This window comes from Felis catus, chromosome B1 (genome assembly GCF_018350175.1).
Source record: "Felis catus isolate Fca126 chromosome B1, F.catus_Fca126_mat1.0, whole genome shotgun sequence".
NCBI lineage: Eukaryota > Metazoa > Chordata > Mammalia > Carnivora > Felidae > Felis > Felis catus.
In genome coordinates, this window is record NC_058371.1 from 160,990,104 (window position 1) to 161,012,254 (window position 22,151).

The 22,151-nt window shown below is 41.7% G+C and overlaps 1 protein-coding gene across 1 annotated transcript in view; it reads left to right on the top strand.

Annotated features, from left to right (window-relative positions):
* Positions 1 to 9,424: 9,424 nt before the first annotated feature.
* The window catches only part of KDR (kinase insert domain receptor), a 46,758-nt gene continuing 34,031 nt past the window's right edge, over positions 9,425 to 22,151 (top strand). Inside the window, exons 1-7 of the mRNA XM_011281879.4 lie at positions 9,425 to 9,797; positions 14,003 to 14,096; positions 16,078 to 16,274; positions 19,518 to 19,648; positions 19,879 to 20,047; positions 20,638 to 20,777; positions 21,482 to 21,659. Of these exons, the coding sequence (XP_011280181.3) occupies positions 9,731 to 9,797; positions 14,003 to 14,096; positions 16,078 to 16,274; positions 19,518 to 19,648; positions 19,879 to 20,047; positions 20,638 to 20,777; positions 21,482 to 21,659 (976 nt within the window). The 5' untranslated portion in view covers positions 9,425 to 9,730. The remainder of the gene's footprint in view (positions 9,798 to 14,002; positions 14,097 to 16,077; positions 16,275 to 19,517; positions 19,649 to 19,878; positions 20,048 to 20,637; positions 20,778 to 21,481; positions 21,660 to 22,151) is intronic.

Here is a 22,151-nt window from a genome sequence, read left to right on the forward strand (position 1 = left end):
GCCTCCTACGACCTGAATGTTCAGGTCCCCCCATCCCTCCATATCCATATGTTGAAATTCTTACTTCCAAAGTTGATGGTATTGGTAGGTGGGGTCTTTTAGGGGTGATTAAGTCATGGGGGTGGAGCTCTCATGAATGGGATTAGTGTTTTTATAAAAAAGATCCCAGAGGGCCCTCTCAACCTCTTCCACCCTGTGAGGTTGTAGCAAGAAGATAGTTCCGTATGAAGCAGGAAGTGGGCCCTCCCCAGACATCAGCATCTAGAACTGTGAGAAATAAGTTTCTGTTGATTAAGAGCAACCGAATCTATGGTGTCTTGTTCTAGTAGCCTGAATGGGCTAAGACATGGCCCCTGGTAACTGGTGTAGGTATGTAGGCAAATAAGATGCTCGGAGACACTTGCTGAAGACAAAGAGTCTTCCTTAGTATTTCTCAAGCACTTCCAGCAAGAACTTTCTCTTTCTATAGACAGTGTGTTGTGAGGATGTACAACCATTTTTTTTTTTCCGCAACTATGACGAGACTCTGAGAGTAGGATTGAGAAAATCACAGAAAAATGGCAGGATGACACGCTGAGACTATGGAAAAAGTATCTGAAGCCAGTCTAACTTAATGCAACATGATCTTATACATTTAAGCTAGCTCAGGTTGGCTTCTCTGTTGCTTGCAACCCAAGAAGTCTTACTGTTTAGGCAAAGAGACAGTAATTCACATGGGCAGGACAGGAAAGGAAGGAATGGAGGAAACTTTCAGGGCCTGGTTTTGAAGGGATGCCAGCCTCCTACGGGCAGATACCAGAATGCAGTACATTCCAAGCAAAGAGAACACCTTGGGCATAAACCTGATGGAGATAAGAGACTATAAGACATTTTCTGGAAGTAGTCAGTGGACCCTGTCTGGCTGTAATATACAATATGTATGTGGTATACTGGAAGATAACCTAGAAAAACAGGAAGCAGACAAAGAATGAAGCCTTTGAACACCAGGCTTAGGGTTTGGGGCTTTATGCTGTGTGTAAATGCCAACTGTCAAAGATAAAAGACAGCTAAACCTTGTGTTTTAGAAAGATAACTCTGGCAGCAGAGTGATGGATAGATTGGAATATTCCAGGACAAAGGAAAAATGGTCATGAATCAGGGCAGTCTGATGAACAAAAAGTGGGGGTGGAATATGAGAGACGTAAAGAATGTAGACCAGATTGCATTTGGGTGGAAGGGGAAAGGCAGGGGAATATTCATGTCTGCAAGATATGAAGTATAAGTGTCTAGAAGGACTCTGCACTTGAGAAAGCTGGAGTAGAGAGACAAAGAGTTCAGTTTTGAATACATTGAATTTTAGAGACCAGTGGAACATACACTTGGAGATGTGTAGGAAGGGTTGGAGATGAGAGTCTGGAGTTACAGCAGGAAATCAGAGCTGGAAAACATAATTTTGCAAGTGATTCCCACGAAGGAGATAACTGATGGCACAAAGGAGGATGAGATCCCTGAGAAAGTCATGGAAAAGCACACAGGACAATGACCGAAGTAGATGTGGAGATTCCCTATGTTTAGGGTGGAGCAAAGGAGCCCACTTCCCTGAAGGGGGTTGGATGGAGAGGTAGGCATGTACAATATTAGGAACGTCCAACAAAGGCGGAGCTTCAGCAGGGGGTGGACAGGGGAATGGATGGTGTGGAGATGCTGGGCAAGGTCAAGACCTAGAAGAAGCTATTGTGCTTGAGGAGAGAAGGTGAAGGATGACCTCTGCTCTTTCAAGAGCTTCTCTGATGAAGGAAAGGTAAAAGTAATAGACCACAAAGTAGCTTTAGAGAAAAACAGGGTCAAGCTGTCTTAGGGTAAGAAAATGTATGTGTTTTTGTATACAATCCAAAGACCATTTTAATGTCTAATATTTTCGATGTGTTGCTTTGTTACTAGACTCATTTTCTCCACATCTGGAACTTCTATTTATATTATGTGGTCAGATGCATGAAATGACTCCCTTATGGCCTTTCATCTGCCTATAACCAGCCTGACCAATTTTTGGATGATTATCAGTTAGATCTGAGTTTGTATTTTTTATCTTATTTAAAAATTTCCCTCTGTGTGAGGTTTTCCTTGGTGAGTTGTTTCTTTCTTTCCTTCTTTTCCTTCCTTCCTTCTTTTCTTTCTTTCTTTTCTTTCTTTCTCTTTCCTCTTCCCTCCCTTCCTCCCTCCCTCCCTTCTTTCTTTCTTTCTTTTTCTCTTTCTTTCTTTCTTTCTTTCTTTCTCTTCCTTCCTTCCTCCCTCCTTCTATTCTTTCTTTGTCTTTCTTTCTTTCTTTCTTTCTTTCTTTCTTTCTTTCTTTCTTTCTTTCTTTCTTTCTTTCTTTCTTTCTCTTTTATGTATACCAAGGTAGTGAAGTGTTAGAAATGAACATTCAGAAACACTGCTCAGAGAATTTTTATTTGTGTCTCAAGGGACTACTCACCAATGTTTTGGAAAGTCTAGAGACTATATTTATATACAAAGAACATAAAACTTTTCTGCTGTCATTGACTAGCTCTTAATGCTGGTGAGGTGACATTACTGGGAAACACTCTCTTCTGTCAACATGTGAATAGGATTTTTCACGTTTGCAAACACATATAACTAGGTTGGAAGTGTATACATTTTTCCTGTGAAGGATGAGTGACTTGTAACAATTCTCTGGGAAACAAAGGCTTTTTTTTTTTAAATTCACTCTTCAGTTCTTGAAAATTTCGATAAGCTTTCAAAGGGGGAGATGGTCTTAATTCACTGGAAAATGGTTACAATCTGCAAAAGGCACAGACGTGAAATTCAAATCACACATTTCTTGCACAGAACATGCAAATCTAATAAACACTTTTTTTCTTACCCTCATTATTCAAAATCAAAAACGAAACTCCAGTCACCACAGCTTAATAAATTAAGACCTTTTTCATTCTGTTTGTGTCTATGCTGCCGTTGTAGAGTTCTCCTTATTTCAACGACTCACTCTCTGCAAAGATAACTGTGATGGGTACCCAAGAGGCATGTGATTCTAGGGAGGGGGGAAAGCAAAGCAGAAACAAAGACCACCAGAAAAGAAAATGGCAAAAATTATTTGGAATTTGTCCATGTTATGAGAAGTGAGTATGCACAGACGCTGTTAAGTGCTGACAGCGCAAAATGAATTTGATCTAATTTCTGCTTTTGAGGGAGAATCATTCATATAAACATATGACTATATTATGTATGATATATCATATCATATAAGTGCTGTGTGTACATAGGACAAGGAAAGAAATTTCCTAGCTCTGTGAATAACAAAATATTATTTTGTCTAGGACAAAGTATAAACTCAGTATAGCTCTGGATATATTTATTAAATGTATGACCATTATTTAAATGTGAATTTAAGGGGCACCTGGGTGGCTCAGTCGGTTAAGCGTCTGACTTCAGCTCTGGTCACGATCTCACGGTTCATGAGTTTGAGCCCTGCATCGGGCTCTGTGCTGACAGCTCAGGAGCTGCTTCGGATTCTGTGTCTCCTCTCTCTGCCCCTCCCCCACTCATGCTCTGTCTCTCTCTCTCTCTCTCTCTCAAAAATAAATAAACATTAAAAAACTTAAAAAAAAAAAATCGGGGCGCCTGGGTGGCGCAGTCGGTTAAGCGTCCGACTTCAGCCAGGTCACGATCTCATGGTCCGGGAGTTCGAGCCCCGCGTCAGGCTCTGGGCTGATGGCTCAGAGCCTGGAGCCTGTTTCCGATTCTGTGTCTCCCTCTCTCTCTGCCCCTCCCCCATTCATGCTCTGTCTCTCTCTGTCCCCAAAATAAATAAACGTTGAAAAAAAAATTAAAAAAAAAATTAAAAAAAATAAATGTGAATTTAAGAATGATCATGTAAGATACATACTACATACATAGCTAGCACATATAATTTTCACCCCATAGTTTCTTTGACAATAGCTCTATTTAATTAGACATATCGCTGTAAGTCTGTAGTAGACAAGATATATTTTATTAAATAAGCATCATCATCATGGATTTCACCATTCTTATTAAAACTTAGCAACCATTCTTTTAAAGTTTTATTTTTAAGCTTATTTATTTATATTTTAGAGAAATAGAGTGTGTGCACATGAGCGAGGAGGGTAGGGGCAGAGAGAGAGAGGAGAGAGAGAATCCCAAGCAGGCTCTGTGCTGTCACAGAGCCCAACGTGGGTCTTGAACCCACAAAACCATGAGATCATGATCCGGGCTGCTTAATAGGCTGAGCCACCCAGGAGCTTCTTAACAACCATCCTTTTAAACTCAACTACCTGCTCAGGTAAGATTTAAACCCTGCCTATTTCTTCTGGGAAGATTTCAATTGAAGAAAACAGCTTAACAAAATATGAAAACATACCACTTGGGAAGGACATTTGAGCTGCGTCATGAAGGTTGAATAAAGGTTTCCTAGGAGACTAAAGGATAAAAAAATCCATGATGGAAAAGAAATGCCCCAAATGCACAAATGGTTATGTATATAGGAATAGCTACCTTTCTTTAGAGGAAAAGATCAGTGGTACAGAGGTTGGGTAGAAAGTGAAGATCAGTCAAGCTGGGACTCCTGGTGTGGGTGATGGGGAGATCTAATTACCCGCCTTTCATTCTTTCTTGGTCATTTGTCTGAGAGTGATTCTCTAAGTCACCCTTGGCTTTCCATCTGCTCAGGAAAATGGAAGTGATCATCCTAGAGAGGCTGAGGAAGCCACTGGTGTTGACTGACTCAGCGTCATCCCTTGGAAGGGACCTGCCCTCAATAAGAAGCTGTATCTATGTGCTTGGAGGGGTCTGCCTTAAATGTTTAATACCTCTCTGCCTTTCAGTTCTGATTCTACCATTTGTTGTCGAATTTTAGAAGAGTTAAACCTGGTGAATCTCACTCCTCGCCCCTGCCACAAGCCACTATGAGAATAATTACAGCATCTTCTACATTGAGATGGCCTTCTTACTGTGAACATTAAAGTAAGATACTCCAAGGAAAGTACCTGGCACATAATAAGTGTTCCCCAAATCTCTTTCTCCTCTTCTTTTTAAAACAATTTTTTTTTACGTTTATTCACCCTTGAGAGACAGACACGGCAAGAGTGCGGGAGAGGTAGAGAGAGAGAGGGACACAGAATCTGAAGCAGGCTTTAGGCTCTGAGCTGTCGACATAGAGCCTGATGTGGGGCTCAAACTCATGACCTGAACTGAAGTTGGACATGTAATTGACTGAACCACCCAGGCGCCCCTCCTTCTTTAAAAGCCCAAAAAACATCTTGACTTTTATCAGGTCATTAACTAATGGTGAGCAAACTATGCATCAATTGTTTGCGAACAAATAAGACAACTTTTTTGGCAAGACCTTTAGGAAGGCGAAGGAATAGTCAAGTAGTTAAAAATAAATGATTTCTTGTTTTTACTTTTCTTCTTCACTAAGAATTGCTAATAGTGCTTGCTGCCCTCTTGGGAAGTTGTAAGGATAAAGCAAGGGATGAAGTATTCAGAAAAGTGCCTGCTCAAAGGATGTGCTCAATGAGTGTTGTCTGCTTTTGTTATTTTCTAACTTCCGTCTCCGTGCTGTGTGAATTTTCAGTTAATTATTTGAATTCCCTGCATGCTTTCTACATGTAAAAAAAGTGTTGTATTAATCCTTATGTAAGATCTAATAAAAAACTATATGGGATAGTTTCAGGAGCGCACATAGTCATCTATATTTAACTGGGATTTTTCCTTTGCAGGTGACAACTAATGAAATTCTGTTTCATGTTTCACAAAAAGGATGAGGAGTTTGCTTTATTTTATTAGGATGTAAGACTTTACGAATAAAGCCAACCACTGACAGGAATATGCAAGGTGAGCCTGCTTTGTGGTGCCATAGCCTTTTTCCCTCGAACACACAAACTTATTTTGAGTTTAAGTTAAAAATATAAGTCACACAGACGGTGAAATACATATAAGTGTGTAAGGAAGGTGAATGAGAGATGAAGGGTATGATAGTCATGAGTACTGACAAGCTATGAAATCAAGCCAACATCTGGCAAGGTCGTCACAGGCTCTGGTAAGTTACAGCATAAATGAATATTGGGAACAAGTTAAATGAAGTAAACATGAGAAAGTGTTATGCAAATATGTAATCAACAAATGGCAGTATTTGAAAATAGAACATAGAGTTGATCTTGATTTATATTTTTTATCTGCAAAAGTAACACTTTCTCCTTTTGACAAAGTGTTATAGAAACATACGAAGTAAAAAGTGCAAATTCTCATCCATCTGCCTCTTTGCCTCAACCGTTTCCTAGAAGTAATGTCAAGACACCGACAGTGGAAAAGTTAGTGATAATGTAATAGATCAGACATCAATTTGGTTATAGCTACTTAAAACAAAATTTTTTTTTATCACAGCAAATTTTAAATATGTAAAAGTAAAGGGAATAGTAAAATGAACCCATACATACTTGGCATCCAACTTCCACAATTATTAAACTTTTGGTAGTCTTACTTTTTAACATACGAAGTCCAAAATACTTGTGGTGCCAGAGCCAAATTTGGCATCACAGAGTATAATTTATGTAGGGTGCTCTGGTGATATGAACAATGTATATTCTGTGTACACAAAACCCAAAGAAGTGGCTGGAATACAGAGCACTCTGTGATTAAGTTAAATTTGCCCTGGATGGAGCTACGTGACGACCGCTCATTTATGCTCATATTGCCTTTATTTTCACCATTGTCACTCTAGTCTCTATTATAGTGCTAGCACATAGTAGGTGCTCAAAAATGGCCATTGCAGATTAATGAGCCTTATTTGCAATGTAGAGCTCTGTAGCATGATGGAGGCCACACACTGTGGTATGACTGACCTTCACAGACTGCTTCCCACTGTATCAGATGCTGACTATGTGCTAGGTCTGGGCTCACCAGCTGTTAGGGTCCTATTCTAAGTGCCTTACATGCAGTAACTCATTGAATTCTTACAAAAAAACCCAACAAAGTAGGTACTATTATCCTTCATGTTTCATAGGTAGGCAACCAGTAAGTGGGTCAAGATCACATGGATAGTAAGGGGGCTTAAGTCCAGTTAGTGTGGCCCCGTGGTCTGCACTTAGTGACGCTCTGCTGCCTCACTCCCAAATGTGTCTGAATCCCATCTAGGATCACTGAATACACTTGGGCACTTTGATAGGGGGTGGGTGTACCTGTACTGCAGGATTAACTCACAAAAATCACTCCAGTGGTACCACATAATGGGAAGGTGTTGCCCAATGACTAGACCTTTTTCAAAAAAAAAAAAAAAAAGAGAGAGAGAGAAACAAAAAAACAGACTTTGTCATTTTTCATGAACATAAGGCACTTCTAAGTACTGTGTGGGAGGGAATGTGGTAGACTGATTTCATTGCAACCCTGCCAAATTCTGGTCTTGTGACCATCAAAGACGCATCATTTCCTCTAAGACTGCTAAAGGGGGCTATTACCATGGGCCTGCAGGTTCTGGTTTGCATTGGGAGGAGACACTATCTTCCTAAGTGAGACCTGGAAGAGGAAGTGTCATGAATTGTAAATAAGCCTGAGCCTAAAGAATTGTTTGGAGATAGAAATGGAAAGAAATGGCCTCCTTCAAACCAGGTTCCGCCCCCCCTCCCCTTGCCCTCCCCCCCCCCCCCCCCCCATCCAGCTTTGTCAGGGCTGGTCCTGCTTTATTTGCTAAGTTTACTAGCAGGAAGGGAGGGGATTCTTCAAGGATACTCCTGACTGTGACAAATATAATTACCTCCTAGATTAAATATGAGTACAGCTCTACAGTGGAGCATCGTGTCACTATTAAAAAGAATAAAATGGAACCTTATGGGTCAACGTAGAGTGAGCTTCAAGTTCTAATTTAAAGTGAAAGATGCCAACATGGTATTTATACCAGGGCCACCCTTGGCGATACACCTATACCTATATGTGCAAACATTTGCTTGGGAAAAAAATAAAAAGGTGAAAGGCTTGCCTCTGCTGAAGAAGGGCTTTTCATTCTCAACTTTTTCATATGATAAGAAATCTTAAGCATAGACATTCATTGTATTTCAGAGTTAAAGTGTTTCAGTTGTTGAGCCTGCAAAGCAGAAGAGTAACTACAGCAAATATAAACATAGAAGAAGAAAAGCAACACTTCACGGTGTATATTTCAGGAAGCAGGGTTTGGCCTAGATGCGGAAATAATAATTCTACCTCTCCATCTCTCCTGAAGGATGGTGCCTTAAGACAGAGGGATCCGCAAGATCCCTATTTAATGAAGTTGGGGGTTGTTCGATGTCACTTGCTAAGTATGGGGAGGCATGGAGAGAAAAGAAGGGAAAAAAATGTCTAAAGGAATCTGCCTTCTCCAAACAGCTCCACAAGGAGTCGATACATGCAGAGAGAGTCGTGTGAGGAGAGGTTTGGTAAGCTGTTCTGGATGCCCCGGGTCCGGGACCAGGGGGCATTCTCTTCATTGCTTCAGTGAAGCCGGCCTTCTTCTCCTGGGCCTATGGGTATCTTGGCTAGGAGCTCTGTTCTGGAAAGGGGCCTGCTCAAAAGCCCAGGAAGAGTCATGTAGTCCTTGTCAGGTAACACGGTGGACAAAAGCCCTGTCTCAAGGAGAACGTCACTCACGGATGGGTGTCTCTCATGCCATGATGCTAGGGCCCTGGCTACCGACAGCTCCCCGGAGTCCTGATGCAGGTTAATGGTGAAAGCCAGGGTCTCAAATTTAAATGCCTTTGGGGGCTAGGCTGGTAACTTAAAAACATTTGAAGCTGCCAGGTATAAGAGGAAATAGGGGGAACTTTGGAGAACTGAGCATGTGTATATTCTGACTACAGACATTCAGATTCAGATTTTTAAACTACAATTTTGCTGGCCAAGCAAAACACTCAGTACTGGCTGGAGTCACTGCCTGCCGATTTGCGATCCTGCATTCGCCTGGGTTCTGTATCTGCTTTTCCCTGGTTGCTTCAACCTGCTGCTGCTGATCCACAGCCTGTCGCCCAGTCACTACGGGAACGCGCGGGCGCTGAAGACGGTCCCAAATTCTGGCGCGCCTCCTGAAGGCTCGGTGTCCCTCGCCTGCGCTCACGGCGCTGTCCCCTCCTTCTGCACCCCTACCCTCATCTCGGAGGGCCTCAACCTACTGAAGCTTGGAGTTTCTCAGAAGCCGTTACGGGCTACATTTTATCTCTACGGAGATAAACAACGGAGTTGTTGCACCTGGGACGTTCTGCCTCGGGCGACCCGGGGCCAGATGCAGTCCCAGGCCAGCGGGGAGACGGGGAGACGCAGTTGGCCAGGGGAGCCGGGGATCCAGGCCCGGTACCCGGCTGAGAGGCGGGACCTGCGGCAGAGGGGAGCCCCGCCCCGGCCCCGCCCCTCAAGACCCCGCCCCCAAGCTCTAGAGTTTCGGCCTCCGCTCCTACCCGGCACTGAGTCCCGGGACCCCGGGAGAGCAGGCGGTGTATGGTTGTGTTTCCTCTGCCCGCGCGGGGCATCACTTGCGCGCAGAAAGCCCAGAGCTGTAGCGCAGCCGGGATTTCCTCTCCTCCCGGCACCCGCAGACGCCCCTGCAAGTCGTGGCCGGAGCCAGAGCACCCTCCCCTTTGCGCCTCACAGTCCTGCGCTGCGGCGCGCGTTCCACCTCCGCGCCTTCTTCGCCCGGCAGGCCCGGGGAGAAAGAACCGGCGCCCGAGTTCTGGGCAGGGCGCCCGGCGCGAGGTGCGGGATGGAGAGCAAGGCGCTGCTGGCCGTCGTTCTGTGGTTCTGCGTGGAGACCGGGGCTGCCTCTGTGGGTAAGGAGCCCACTCCCCAGAAGGAAGACGGAGAGGTCGGGTGCGGGCGGAGAGATGGGGATGCGGAGAGGTCCTGGAGGCCGGATCTAACTCAGACTCAGAGAGCTGGAGAGTTGGAAGTGACTTGACACTTTGTGGTGTTTCATTTACCAATGAGGAAACTGAGGCTCTTTGGTGGGCCCAAGATGATCCAGAGAGCCGGTAGTCTCCGGAGCGCAGTTCCTTTTCCACGACTTTGGTCTGCGACAGGGGCCTCGGCTGGAGCAAGTCCTGCAGAGCCGACACACCCTCGGGCTTTCGGGAGGCGGGGGTGGGAAGGCGGGCGCCCGGGGCTGGCAGGGGAGAGGTGTTCCCGCAGGCGGGAGCAGGCGCTGGAACGCTGTCCGGCTGGGCGCACCGCACTAGCCCGGACTCGGGGAAGGAAGCCTTGCGGGGAGCGCAAGCCGGTTCGCTCGGATCTAATCGTGCACTAGGCTCTGCCTCTGTAGGAGTCGAGCAGGGACCCCGGTGTGCCGTTCCCTTCTGGCTGGAACCCACAAACACACCCACTGTATGAGCTGCATTTCGGGGAGGGAAACTTTTTTTCCTTGCTTGGTGCGGGATGCCGCTCTCCTTGCAGAGAGAAGGTGAAATTGGGCTCGGACTCGGGATTGTGACAGCTTCCCAAAATGTCTCCAAGAAACACTCACCTTCTTATGTAAAAGAGTGACATCTTTTAAAGCTTTGGTCTTTGGGATTAGCGCATGATCAGAAGTTCACAATCTGAAAACTTACTCTGCGGGACTCCGTACCTGGATACAGCGCCACTCGCCACTTTCCTTGCCACCTAAAATTTCAGTCCCCTTCAGGATTAGGAACACACATGCTCTCGGTGCAATGAATGTCTTTCTCTCTCTCTTCGCGCTCCCCGTCACCCCTGCCCGCTCTCTTCTCGTATCTCTTTTCTGTAGCCACAGTTTGCGGATTTCCAGATTTCCACTCTTTGGAGGGTGAGAAAGGAGAGAGGGTGGAGAAAAGGAAAAAAAAAGAAAAAGGTCAAATGATTCAGGGAAAGTTCCTTATATTGAAATAAAAGAGTCTTAAAAAAGACACACTCGTACACTGTTAAGATCATCTGTCTATAGTTATTGAATTTTCTTGATAATGACTTGGTTCATCAGGGCCCGCTTCGCCGTGGACACTCATTTGTCCCTGACAAGACGTCTCTCTCCCCCTTTACAGTGTGGAACATGTGGTTGTTCTGTATCCCACAAAGAAGTGAGTTGCTTCTAAGCCTGGGGTGTTTCATAGCGCAGCAGTGTAACTGTAATCGGGTTGCCCTGAATATAATGATGAGGTTGCCCTTTTGGAGTGTGTGACTTACTTAATTGGATTGGACTATAATTGGTGCCATCAAATTCTAGAGACAGAGGCACTGTTGTTTTTCCTTCCTGTCTTTGAGCTGGAAGGGTAATAGCACACACATGAATTAATTTTGGTTAGGGGATTTGAACATAGAAGGGCTTTTTATGGACTAGCAACATATGCGCTTCTTACAGTTATTTCTTCAGAATTTCTGAAGAGTGGAACTTAAACCTGCCAATGAAAATGAATGAAGCTTAAAGGAGCAAAACAAAATTGAATGTTGGTTGGTCTACGGATATGAATTTGAAATTATCATTATTGATACAGTCTTGCTGAAAAAGATTTTTGTTGTGTGCACGTCTCTAGAATAGTGTGGTGTTGTCTTAGCTTCCTATGAATGGAGAACATATCTTTAATGAATTTTTTTTAACATAAGAAAGTGTGGCTAGAGTGTGAGATAATCTGGGACGATAATTTATGAGAGATCTTCAAGAACTCTTGTTTTGGCTGTAGGGTGAACATAACTATTTAGAACTTTGCCTTTACTACCATTTTTTTTCCCTCACATAAATGTGTCCAAATAATGGGCTCTTTCTCATTTGGATCATTGTACAAATTGTTTTAAGTTACTGTTTTCAACACGTTTCTCAACCTAGTGCTTCCCAGTCATGTTTGATATTTGTACGCATCCAACTAAGTTGTTTTCATTTTCCTTTTCTTAAACAAAGTGAGACTCCATTGTTGGGAGGCTTTTCTGTTGCTTTTAAACACGTTGCTTTATTGTTTGTCTACTTTGGGGCAATTATTTCCTTCCATATTGAAAAATGTTGTGCTGATTAACTGATCCTGATATCCCAGATCAATAGCTGTCCAAGAGTGTCCCGTAGACCATGTATGATCAAATCACCTGAAATACTTGTTAAAATGCAGATTTGTAGGGCTAGGGATATCTTACACATCCTAAAGTTTAAGAATTACTACCCCAAACACAAGTCAGTACCAATACCAATTAGTTTCTGAGATTTATTGATATAACTTAATTTCTGTTTTTTTTTTTTAAAAACAAGGATATTGATCAACAAATCTACAATTATATCAGCAACTATTTTGCACATCTGGGTGAGTGTGTAGAAATATGTGTGATCAGTTGTTCATTTTACCTGTAGCTGTTCACACTGGGGTCCGCAGATTCAGTATATTGGGTATTTGCACTCAGTATGTGCTCATTCTGTTTACTCATACTTTTTCATATTTGCTAATACTGTCTTATTTACCCAACAAGATCAGTGCCAGTTTAGGCTTAGAGAATCACTGGTTCTCTTTTGAAAATTATTTATTTATTTATTTTGAAAATTCTAGTGTAATTAACATACAGTGATATATTAATTTCAGGTGTACAGTATAGTGATTCAGTAATTCTATACATTACTCAGTGCTCATCATGATAAGTGTATTCTTAATCCCCTTTGCCTATTTCATCTACCCCCTACCAACCATCAGTTTGTTCTCCATATTTAAGAGTGTATGTTTATTTGTCTCTTTTGGTTTTCCTTGTTCATTTGTTTTGTTTCTTAAATTCTACATATGGGTGAAATCTTTGGTACTTGTCTTTCTCTGACTTAGTTCACTTAGAATAATACTCTGTAACTCCATCCATGTCCTTGCGCATGGCAAGATTTCATTCTTTTTTTATGGCTGAGTAATATTCCTTTGTATATATACCACATCTTCTTTGTCCATTCATCTATTGATGGACACTTGGGTTATTTCCATATCTTGGCTAGTGTCAATAATGCTGCAGTAAGCATAAGGGTGCATGGATCTTTTTGAATTAGTGTTTTCATTTTCTTTGGGTAGGGAGTCATTTGTTCTTAGTTGATACGACTTAAGGACCATATTAAGATTGGTGCTTACCCAGCATCCGTCACTTTTTAAGGTGGTGTTTTGGAGATCTGGATATTAGTTAAGGCCCTATCATGGTGGACGGTTTTTCTTTCTCTGACAGTTTTTCAATACTTACTAGCTCTTTGCATTTTGTTCACAGAGAACTCTGTTGTTTCTTGTTGTGGAGTGACCCATGGTGAGAATCTGTCCCGTTGTATTTGTGGGTAAAGACAGCTTTCTTGTGTTACAAGCTTGGTATCAGAAAGCTCAAAGTTTTGTTTAATAAGTCGAGATTCCTCAATTGTAATTCATTAGCATCATACTTTTTTAGTCTCATTCTCTGAGGAAAAGTATATTAATGGGCATGTTACATGGACACTGGCAAATGTTTTCTTTTCCTCAGTTCTTCTTGTCTAGTTTTAATGTACCTACCATCTTCCAACTCTGGCAGTTCATTTACCAGAGGAAGTGCACTAGAAAATTGATAAAGGAAAATGAGACAATGTCAGGGGCACTCCTCCCCCCTCCAGGGTACATAGACGAACTGTATAGAAATCTCTCTAAGTAGTATTCATTAATCAGCAATTTAGTCAAATGTGTGCATCCTATGCTTTATAAGAAATGTCAGTGGGTCCTTTCCCAAGGGAGTGAGATCATCAGATGAAGGTTCATTTGGTTTCAATGTCCTATATCCTTTTGTAAGACCTTGAAGTTGGCAATGCAGGAAAACAGGAACTCCACCCTAGCTCCGTGAATTGCAGAACTTTTGTGTTGGTTTATGACCATCTGCCCATTCTTCCTGTTATGACACAGCTTGTGAACTTTTACTGGGAATGGTGAAAAGTAAATTCACAGTTTTACACAATGAATTGCTGAAGAGGCCTTTTAAAGTATAGAGTGTGCATTGTTTATAGAAGGTGTTTCCTATTGGGTCTGACTCAATGGCAACTACATTCATTTATTTAATTTGTTTCTAGGTTTGCCTAGTGTTTCCCTTGATCCACCCAGACTCAGCATACAAAAAGACATACTTACAATTATGGCTAATACAACTCTTCAGATTACTTGCAGGTAAGGATTAATTTTAGATTCAGATCTCCTGTGTGAAGTAACTCAGTGTTTATTGAGGGAAAATAATTTCCTTAAGCAGAATTATAATAGAGATGTAATTATACATGATGAGGTTTCTAATAAATGATTTAATAATGAAAAAATGAGAACGCACTTCTCCCAAAATTTTTGTATGATTTTGCTGGCATTTTTTTCTGCTGCCCTCTGCCAACACACACACACACACACACACACACACACAGAATAGCACCTGGAATATAGTATAGAATAGACGTTCATTAAATATTGGATAAACAAGTGGCATTGAGGACTTATCCTTAAGGGATGCAGTTGAAGGAATTTGGGCCCTATTTATTCTATTCAGGATGGCTCTTGGACATTTTATTTTATGGTTTTCCAAGAATTTTATTTTATGATAAAATTACGACTGGGGTAGCAATTTAATATTCAGCCATTAATATTACTGAGTATGTGTTCTACACAAGTAATGGACTTCATGCTTTGGCTTGATGTTGTGGAATGCCTCTCGTCTCATTTGGTAGCAAGAAGTCCTGCCCTTGATTTTTGTAACTGGGGAAGCAGGCTTCTTTGAAAAGAAGAAGAAGCATTTAAGCTTGTCTTACAGCCCCTACCCCGGAAGGAAAGGTAGAAGACTTTGGTGTTTAATGTAGCGACCCAGAGGCTTTGCAGGAACCTCTCAGTGTGTCTTTGGCAGAGACAAACAGGTGGAGAGATGGCTGGAGGTGATGTTGCCCTCTGAGAAGAGAGCTGGGGATCCACAAAGAATCTTGGGCAGCTTACCGCCATTGAGAATGCTTGATGAACACCAGGTGTTCACCACAAGGACACAGATCTATTTTAGACTGCAGAGGTGTAAAGGATACCCCTGTCCCCTTATCAAGGGTGGGTCACCAATACCCAGCCCTCGAGGAAAAAACACGGTAACAGTGCTATTTCTCTAGCTTTGCTATTTGAAGACATATTTCTTAGTGGATTTTCCTCGCAACCATCCTCAATAACAGAGGTTATTTAAAATCCCCACAGATCCCACATTCCCTTTTAAAAGTCATTCAAAAATTTTTTCTTATGTCCTAAAAAAGCTATGGAGTGTGTTAAAGTAACTTCATTAATGTAGCTGCAACTTCATGGAAATTTCAGATTCTTTGAAAGAAGAATCAATGATGTTGCATTCTTCTTTATGTGGACTGTCTTTCATAGGGCTTTGCCGGGAAGTGCTGCAGTGAAAATAACCTTTGTTTGAATGCAGCCTGCATAAGATCTACGAGACTCTTAGAAAGTTGCACCCTCTTCCTTCAGAGCCTCACTTCTTACCTTCCTGTGTGCCCACTCTTATCTGACCACTCTGGCTTCCTTGCCATTCCCCTGATACTCCAGATATTCCTGCCCCAGGGTCTTTACATTTTCTGTTCCCTCTGCCTGGAACACTGTCCCTCCTTACGTTCAAATGGCTTCATCAAGCCCCATCCCTCCAGAACTCTTTACTCTTTGCGTATTCTGTATTTGCTCCATAGTACTTATCACCGCCTTACATTTTATTTACACCATTTATTTTACTTACTTTTAAAGAATTTCGGCTTTAAAGAGGTTTACTCACTAAGTCATTGCCTGTTTCTTCTAACTACACTAAAGTTCCATAACGGCATAGATCTTTGTCTGATTTGTTCACTGCTGTATCCCCCAACTTTGTCAACATTTGGCACGTAGCACATGTTGAATGAATATTTGTTGAGTGAATGAGTTAATTAATAGGAAACCCAGGAATTCTTATCAGTGATGTCTGAAGCCGAGTTCATGGCTTTTTGTCATTGGTGGCTCCAGCCTGTCATTGTTGGTAAAAAAAAGGCTGTGAATCTGTCTGTTGAGTTTATAGATGTTTGAGAACCAAAACCTTCTGTTTTCTTAGAAACAGTCTCCTAGTGTGGCATTTCACATGAATACTTCCCTGGAATTAATTTTTCAGGGGACAGAGGGACTTGGACTGGCTCTGGCCCAACAATCAGAGTGGCTCTGAGAAGAGAGTGGAGGTGACGGACTGCAGTGACAGCTTCTTCTGTAAGACGCTCACGATTCCAAAAGTGATCGGAAATGATACTGGAGCCTACAAGTGCTTCTACCAGGACACTGACGTAGCCTCGGTCATTTATGTCTATGTTCAAGGTAAGTGGGTAAATGGAATGCATTTCCCAAGTTGATTTGCCAGTTATAAAACACAAGAGGCGCAAAGCAGAATTGAGTACAATGGAGTACAACAAAAGGCTCGCTCCAAAGGCTGTCTGCCAACAGGAATACACAAAATTCTCTCTCGAGGCTTCCCCCGAGGATAAGACTCACTGATTTGTTCTGGAACTTGGGCCCTGTTGACATCTCTGTTGCCCACTTGGTGTGGTTCTGATCTTTGTTTCTGAGGGAAATCTGTGTTCACAATTGGCGACGGGGATTTATACAAAGCCTTCTGATGTTTGAGAAAGAGAACCTGCAATCCTTGAAAAGGAAGATTCAGGAGTGAGTTATGGAGAGGTTTCAATGGAGAGATAGGTTATCTAAAACAGGGTAGGAGATTTTCCCAAGAATGCACCGGGAAACAGCCAAAGGCACTGAAGCTTTTTTTCTACCTAAGAACTTTTCTTTTCCCACTTCTACTTTGTGAAAAAACATTTTCATCCTCTTGTGCAAATGAAGACACTACCTCAAAGAGCGTTTCGAGGACAGTGTTTCTTTCCTTCACTTGTGTGGTCTGAGATCTTGGATGATGTGCCACATCTTTCTAGAGTTTGCAATTTGGGATTGACATCATGGAGGTCAATTTAACATCCATGTAGAATAAAACACAATGTTACATGTATTAAGTATTTTTGATATAAATGATTTTTTCTTTTGTGTTTCAAAAATCTTACACTACCTTAATTTTCCTATGCAAACCTAGTTATAATCCTGTCAGATAATTTTGGGGAAGGTAAGTGTTATGTAGTATTTTGCTTGGATATACTAAATATTTTCCTTTACAGTGAAAATGAGCTGTTAAGACATTTTATTTATACATTTATATATTTTTTTATATCCCAGAGGATTTGAGGCAGGTGAAGATGGTTTAGACTTATTTTCAGAAGCATCTTTTACAGAACAGGAATTTCATTAGCTTCGGGAAACACACTTGTGTCTCTCCATTTACATTTCAATAGTTCAATATGGTCAGTGCCGTGGAAGACCGGAGACGACATCAAAATAACGTTGTGTCCCTCCTGGACTGCACAATATTTGAGAATTATTTTTGCCCAGTGTAAGCACAGTCCAAGGTAGATTTCTGTGCCCTCCTCCTTCCTTTGCAGAATTTGAGAGAGACAAGGCTCAGATCTTCGAGAATTTCGGGCTCCTTTTGATCTGGCAGTCTTGGGAGATCAGGCTTTCTCAGAAGATTGCAAGGATTTCCTGCTTTTAGCCTGTCTGGAAGTACTACAAGATGAACCTCTCCCATAATATCTCGTTATTTCCTTCTCCCCGAGTCAGGAAACCTGGAGACATGTGAAAATTCATTTCATGAGTTACAGTAAATATTTTATTTTGAGAGGATGGGTGGTTGTTTGGGTTTCTTTTGTTTATTTCCTTTTTTTGGAATACTGAAATAGAATTGATTTACCGAATAGCTTTATTCTTACGTAAGGGGTTAACTTAGCTTCCAAAGACTTTTTCTGTAAGCAAGCTTGGTAATATTTCATAGCATGTGGCTAAAAGGTAGGTAATATTAAGAAGTAGCAATCTCTGGCACTGTTTATTTGTGCACTGCCTGTCTTTGAGTATACCATTAAATTCTGCTTCCTGTCTAAGTCTAATGTTCTAGGAGGTGAGCGGTCCAAGATTTTGGTCATGAGGTTTAACAATGAGAGAGAAAGGATTGAAGTATTCCCTATGGAAAGCCCTTTATTTAATGCCCCCCCCCCCCCCGCCCCGGTCCCTACCTTACTTCCTTAGTCTTCTGACCCCATTCCCTCCAGCAATGGATGGAGCCAGGAAGTGGGTCTTGGCCTCATAAGATAATGGGTATGGCATGTGGTGGGCTGGATTGGCTGCCTTTCTGTGCTTTCCAGCTGGGAAGGAAATCAAACCTCTGCTGTTGCAGGGAATTAGCTGCCTTTCTCTCCTTGGTTTAATTAACTCTTTCTCTACTTGGACCAACCACCCTGAAGGGCCCCGTCAATGCTTGATCACGTTTGTTGGGCATAGCAGTATGAACCATTATCTCTGTGAGATTTCAAGTGCAGTTTCACACCACAGTGACTCTATCTCTGGGGAACGGAGTAGTTTCCCAGCAGTGTATTAACATTGTATGGACCGGGGCGCCTGGGTGGCCCAGTTGGTTAAGTATCCGACTTCGGCTCAGGCCATGATCTTGCAGTTTGGAGTTCAAACCCCGCGTCAGGCTCTGTGCTGACAGCTCAGAGCCTGGAGCCTGCTTCAGATTCTGTGTCTCCACCGCTCTATGCCCCTCCCCCACTTGTGCTCTGTTTCTCTGTCTCTCTCAAAAATGAATAAACATTAAAAAAAATCAAGAAAAGACCCCCATTGTATGAACAATGTTTGAATGACATGAAAATCTCCTTTGTTTTCTTCCCACTTTTTGCCACGGTGGCTTTTTGAGTTTTTGTCATTGAAGATATTAATGACTGCTGAAATCTAAGCTAAATTCAATAACCATTGAACATTATTTTATAACTAATCTTATATCTAGTCTTCACAGTCTTAAAATACTCACATAAATTTTTCTCTTGAGTAATTGAATCCAAAAATGGTTAGTTATTTTCTGCTTATTTTAAAGATCCTTTGGAAGCCATTAGTTTATTTTCATGGTACTTAGACATTATTCGCCTAAAGAGAGACTATGAATTCTTTTTAACATCAGTAAAACTCAGTAGGTAAAGTGTACACATTTAACTTTAAAATTACTTTAAAATTAAAAAAAAATTACTTTAAGATTTATGTACTTGAAAAATGTTTAGTGTATATGAGGAATGCATATGTGTATATGAAAGTATTTATGAAAAATGAAGTATGCTTCTTCATTTTGAAAAACATGGTAATGATCAATCTGTTTAAATGTGGAGCCTATAAAATATACTCCACTTGTTGACGATCCTAGGGAGAAGAGTCAATTTTATTCTGGGAGTTTTCTTTCAGATTTTTCACACACACACACACACACACACACACACACACACACACACACACTCCGATAGCCACATATCCCTGGAGCTGGCTAGTTGCCAGCAGACCAACCTGTGGATTCCTTTGCCTGGTGTGAAATGTCATTCTTAATCGTTCACTTCTCCGGTTAGAGTTTATGAACTTGAAACAAGACCAACTTTTCTAGTAAGTACCATTAACTAATGGAATTCGATTTTCTTTTAGATTACAGGTCTCCATTTATTGCTTCTGTTAGCGACCAACATGGCGTTGTGTACATCACTGAGAACAAAAACAAAACTGTCGTGATTCCATGTCTTGGGTCCATTTCCAACCTCAATGTGTCACTTTGTGCAGTAAGTTACATCTTCTTCAATCATCTCTCATATTTTCATAATAAGAAGGGCAGCCTCTATATAATATATTATCAATCATGTGTGTTAAAGATCCTTTGGGAAGGGCCAACATGATAATAAATAAAGCCGATTTGTATTCTTTACTGATGAATTCTTTAGTGATCATTTTACATGGTTTTCACTTTTGGGTAGCGCTTCATTCAATATTTGGCATTTCTTTCTCTACCCAGAGGTATCCAGAAAAGAGGTTTGTCCCTGATGGTAACAGAATTTCCTGGGACAGTAAGAAAGGCTTTACTATCCCCAGCTACATGATCAGCTATGCTGGCATGGTCTTCTGTGAAGCAAAAATTAATGATGAAAGTTACCAGTCTATTATGTACATAGTTGTGGTTGTAGGTAAGTGGACAGTTTCTTTCCGTATCATTAATATTAGACGTTAAAGATTGGCTTCCGATATTAAGATCCTGAAGATTAAAGTATAGGGGGAAGGACAAGGGATATTGAAAAAGATATTGATTCAAGATCTGGTATGGCGCAATTCATTATATCTGCTCTTCTCTACCGAATAAACCTCTGTGCAATTGAGTTTTTCGCCTCTCTTGCCAAGACCAAGGATGGAAAAGAGTGTTATTATCGGAGCGTATTTTATGGAAAATTCAATGTTCAAAGCATTGCTTGGCATCCGTTCTTTTAATTATACCTATTTTACGGAAAATTCAGTAATTTACTAAAGCTGGCTTCATTGGCTTTTGACTACTCAAATTTTACTGCTTTTCTATCCACCGGGCAACATCTTTGAGATTCCTGCAAGTCTGCTTTGTAAGCCTCTGTGGGTGATTTTGCTGGGAGTTACCAAGTATTGCTGAGGCCCTCAGGGAAAAATGATGTGGCACGTTTTGAAGCTGCATCATTTTTGAAAAAAAATCCATGCAAAGTTATATTTGTTTTCCCCCTCTTTCTCTGTGTTTTCAATTTACTTGCTCCAGGGTACAAGATTTATGATGTGGTTCTGAGCCCCCCTCATGGAGTTGAGCTGTCTGTTGGAGAGAGGCTCGTCTTAAACTGTACAGCGAGGACTGAACTAAATGTGGGGATTGACTTCAACTGGGAATACCCTTCTTTGAAGGTAACACTAACAGTTCAAAGCCAGACCTCTAAATACTTTGATAATAAGCTTCAATGGAGTTTGCTTGAGAGAGATAGGGACTTGTCTGGCCAGATAAAATGTAAGGGCCTTAACTCTGTCTCTCTCTTTCTGTCTGTCTGTCTGTCTCTCTCTCTCTCTCTCTCTCTCTCTCTCTCACACACACACACACACACACACACACACACACACACACACTTACTTTAAAAGAACTACAGAACGCATAGCACCCATGGAAAACAGATGCAATGCCAAAAACTCGGTTCCACTCTGCTATAATCAGGCAGTGAAGATTAGTTTTTTCTAGGTGATTACATCTTTCCAGGTTGCATTATTTCTCTGTGCTCCAAAGTCTTTGATCTATTTTCCCTTTAAGGGAATTTGTCTTTAAGAGGTGGCATGAGACATACTTCTCCTTAAACAGTGATCATACTTGCTTGTGTTTCTGTGGTACCTGTCCATCTCATTCCCACTATGTGAGGCTTTCAAAATCTTAATTCAGTTGGTTGCATTTATTTCTCTTGAAACCAAATATATTGGTAGCCTAGATGGTGTTAAAAGTTCTGAAGTACCTCTTATTAGCACGAATCGCATTCGCCAAGGGCCAAGACTTGGTCCTGTGGGTATCTAGAAGCTACCAGGGGATGTTATGCTGGACTTTGAAAGTTCAGTAAACTCTTTTTCAGCATCAGCATAAAAAGCTTGTTAACCGGGACCTAAAAACTCAATCTGGGAGTGAGATGAAGAAATTTTTGAGCACCTTGACCATAGATGGTGTAACCCGGAGTGACCAAGGGTGGTATACCTGTGCGGCTTCCAGTGGGCTGATGACCAAGCGGAACAGCACGTTCGTCAGGGTCCACGGTAAGCGACGCTGTCCTTTGGAATCATGCCATGCCTTGAAAAGCGAGATCATCTAAATGACATTAGGTCAGCTAGAGATTCCTGTTTTGTTCATTCAGAAGACATGTCTGAGCTCTTGCTAGGGAGGCCACATGCCCTAGAGATCAAGAGCACGGCTTGGGTTCAAATCCCAACTTTAATAATGAGATGAACCGAGGCAGCAAGTGCTCACTAACTTTCACTTGTTGCAGTTTTTGTGGCTGCCGTTACTACAGTATACTAAGCAGAGTGTTTTTATCTATGATAGTTTTTACATTTTCATTTTATTTTGAGGCTGAGGGGCCTGTGTGAATAAGCAAGGGCTTTGCAATTGAGGAAACCTGGATTTAATTACTATCTGTGGGGCTTTGAGCAAAATAACTTCGTTTCTTTTTTATTCGCCTTTGCTGATAATCATGTCACATAATAACACGTCAGCGTCCCGGGTTAGGTGGTAATTCATTTGGCACCCAA